At 47.8% G+C, this 2,915-nt stretch overlaps 1 protein-coding gene across 1 annotated transcript; it reads left to right on the top strand.

Annotated features, from left to right (window-relative positions):
* Positions 1–883: 883 nt before the first annotated feature.
* LOC122710095 (ras-related protein Rab-5B-like) lies at positions 884–2,511 on the top strand. The gene has a single exon (XM_043927616.1). The coding sequence runs from the start codon at positions 911–913 to the stop codon at positions 1,556–1,558; it is 648 nt and encodes a 215-aa protein (XP_043783551.1). The 5' UTR covers positions 884–910; the 3' UTR covers positions 1,559–2,511.
* The last annotated feature ends 404 nt before the right edge of the window (positions 2,512–2,915 follow it).

Raw genomic sequence — 2,915 nt, 5'->3', positions numbered from 1 at the left:
AGTGTGGTAATGATGAAGTTTATATGAGATATTTTCAAAAGGAACACTGAATTATCTCTTCTAAGAAAATGATTACATCCATTCTTTTAATTCTGTAAATTAAATATACAGGCTTTAACAACACAGATTTTTGAATCTTGTATTGAAAGTCATAATGGTGGATATCTACCTCTGTCTCATTGACTACATGAAAACCTTTGACTGTGTGGATCACAACAAACTAGAACATTCTTAAAGAGATGGGAGTACCAGACCTCCTTACCTGCCTCCTGAGAAACCTGTATGCAGGTCAAGAAGCAACAGTTATAACCGGACAAGAAACAATAATGAACTGGTTCAAAATTGGGAAAGGAGTAGGTCAAGGCTGTATATTGTCACCCTGCTTATTTAACTTATATGCAGAGTACATCATATGAAATGCCAGGCTGGATGAATCACAAGCTGGAATAAAGATAGCTAGGAAAAATATCAGCATCCTCAGATATGCAGATGATACCACTCTAATGGCAGAAAGTGAAGAGGAAATAAAGAGTTTTTTGAAGGTGAAAGAGGAGAGTGAAAAAGCTGGCTTGAAACTCAATATTCAAAAAACAAAAGATCATGGCATCCAGTCCCATCACTTCATGGCAAATAGATGGGGAAACAGTGGCAGATTTTATTTTCTTGGGCTCCAAAATCACTGTGGACGGTGACTGCAGCCATGAAATTAAAGACACTTGCTCCTTGGAAGGAAAGTTATGACAAACGTAGACAGGGTATTAAAAAGCAGAGGCATGACAGGCTTGGGCCCGATGGGGGCGATGGAGCCCCAGAACTGTTGAAGCCTGGACACCCCCCTCATCCCCCTCCCCCCTCTGCCACCTTGTGGCATCCCCCTCCCTCCACCCTTTCCCACTCTGATAATCTAGCCATGACTAGCAGAAGCACAGCCAGGCCCAACGGGCAGCCCCAGGCCAGCAAAATATGCCAGTTCAAACTGGTCCTGCTGGGTGAATCTGCGGTGGGGAAATCCAGCCTGGTGTTACCTTTTGTCAAAGGGCAGTTCCACGGGTACCAGGAGAGCACCATTGGAGCGGCCTTCCTTACCCAGTCTGTTTGTCTAGGTGACATGACAATCAAGTTTGAGATCTGGGACACAGCTGGGCAGGAGCGATACCATAGCTTGGCCCCCATGTACTACAGAGGTGCCCAAGCTGCCATTGTGGTTTATGACATTACTAATCAGGAAACCTTTGCCCGAGCGAAGACATGGGTAAAAGAACTCCAGCGACAGGCCAGCCCTAGCATCGTTATTGCCCTGGCAGGGAACAAAGCTGACCTCGCCAACAAGCGCATGGTGGAGTATGAAGAGGCCCAGGCATATGCAGATGACAACAGCTTATTGTTTATGGAGACTTCAGCCAAGACAGCTCTGAACGTGAACGATCTCTTCCTGGCAATAGCTAAGAAGTTGCCAAAGGGTGAACCCCAGAATCTGGGGGGTGCAGCAGGCCGAAGCCGGGGTGTGGATCTTCACGAGCAGTCCCAGCAGAACAAGAGCCAGTGTTGTAGCAACTGAGGGGGTGGCTAGCAGCAAACAAGTATGGAGCTAGTACGAGAACTAAGAAATAACCTCCATCCCCTCCTCGGGACACAGCCCCACGGTAACAGCACAGCGAGCCCTGGCTCCCAAGGGCTGCCTCCTGACGGCTCCATCACAGCACTTTTTAATGCTTCAGCAGCAGCACCAGGCCGCTGTTGCCACTGGCCTCCTACCCCTACTCTGGGGCTTGGGGGTCAGATCCCCCAGGACTTACCTTCCAAACCAAACTTTCTTCACTTTGTATTATAGGTGCAAGACAGTGACCTACTCATCTTTCCTCCTTCTGCCCATTTTTTCAGAAAACTATTTTTTTTTTTTTTTTGTCTCCTGCCCCTTCCCCTTCTGCTTTTGGTCAGTCTCTATTCTTGATCTCCTTTCCCTCCTCTCCCCAGGATGGAGAAGGTGGTGAACCCAGGAACTGAGGAAGGTTTCCAGTTCAGTCACATTAAGGGCCTTGGGGAAAGTAAGGCTCAGAGCAGGGGGTAGTAAGGAAACATTGCCTTTTTGTTTTTGTTTGGTTGGAGTTCCTCATATTTGAAAGCACTGCAGTCCATGAGTTGGCCTTGTGGAGGGTTTTTCTAGGTAGAGGTGGGAATGGGACGGCCAGCTCCCGGGCACCAGGTTGGAGTCTTGCTATTGGCTGCCTGGGCAGAAGTGGAAGGGGTGGAGAGGGAGTGTCATCTGTGGCTCGTAAACTCTTCCAAGGCCTATTTTCCCCTCACCCAACTTCTTAGGTAGCTTCTCCCCCATAATGGGGGAGATTCTGGACCCCAGAGTCCTCCAAAGAATTTTCACTGGTTGCCTGCCTCTTTGGCTCTGCTGTGATCTAAATGGAGGAGGGACCAGTTTCTGATACCCAACCTCTGACTTAGGCATTTTTTTCTCTCTGGCCTTCAGATGGCCTCAGCCCCAGCCACCATATCCCCCTGCAGTTTGCACTTTAATTGATGGTAGTTCAGTTGTGATACTTGTTTAATGGGCGGTTTGGTTGATATACTTGCCCTCTTTTTAATCAAGCGGAATCCAATGTGTATATGAGATTTGAGGAGGGGCTGCAGAGAACAGTACCGGTGGCAGCTAGTCAAGCCCAGTCTCCACTGCTTGCTTCCTCTAACTATGATTCTTATTTCACCTGTATTCTTGCCAACCGAACTCTTTGGTATAGGTTTATCTTTCCTGGGAAATTAACTGAGCAACTGCTCAGTCTCAGGATAGCATAGGCCACTCACTGTAGGAGAGTGAAGAAGAGTCCGGCCAGAGGGAGGAGTTTTCTGTGCTTTCCCATGGTTCCCATTCAGTTTGATCCACCCATTACTGTGTCTTTTCTACTTCC

Source organism: Cervus elaphus, chromosome 16 (genome assembly GCF_910594005.1).
Source record: "Cervus elaphus chromosome 16, mCerEla1.1, whole genome shotgun sequence".
Taxonomy (NCBI): domain Eukaryota; kingdom Metazoa; phylum Chordata; class Mammalia; order Artiodactyla; family Cervidae; genus Cervus; species Cervus elaphus.
This window is presented reverse-complemented; position numbering and strand designations above follow the sequence as displayed.

Coding starts and splice junctions, on each gene's coding strand:
- LOC122710095 (XM_043927616.1), top strand. CDS start 911: ATGACTAGCAGAAGCACAGCCAGGCCCAACGGGCAGCCCCAGGCCAGC.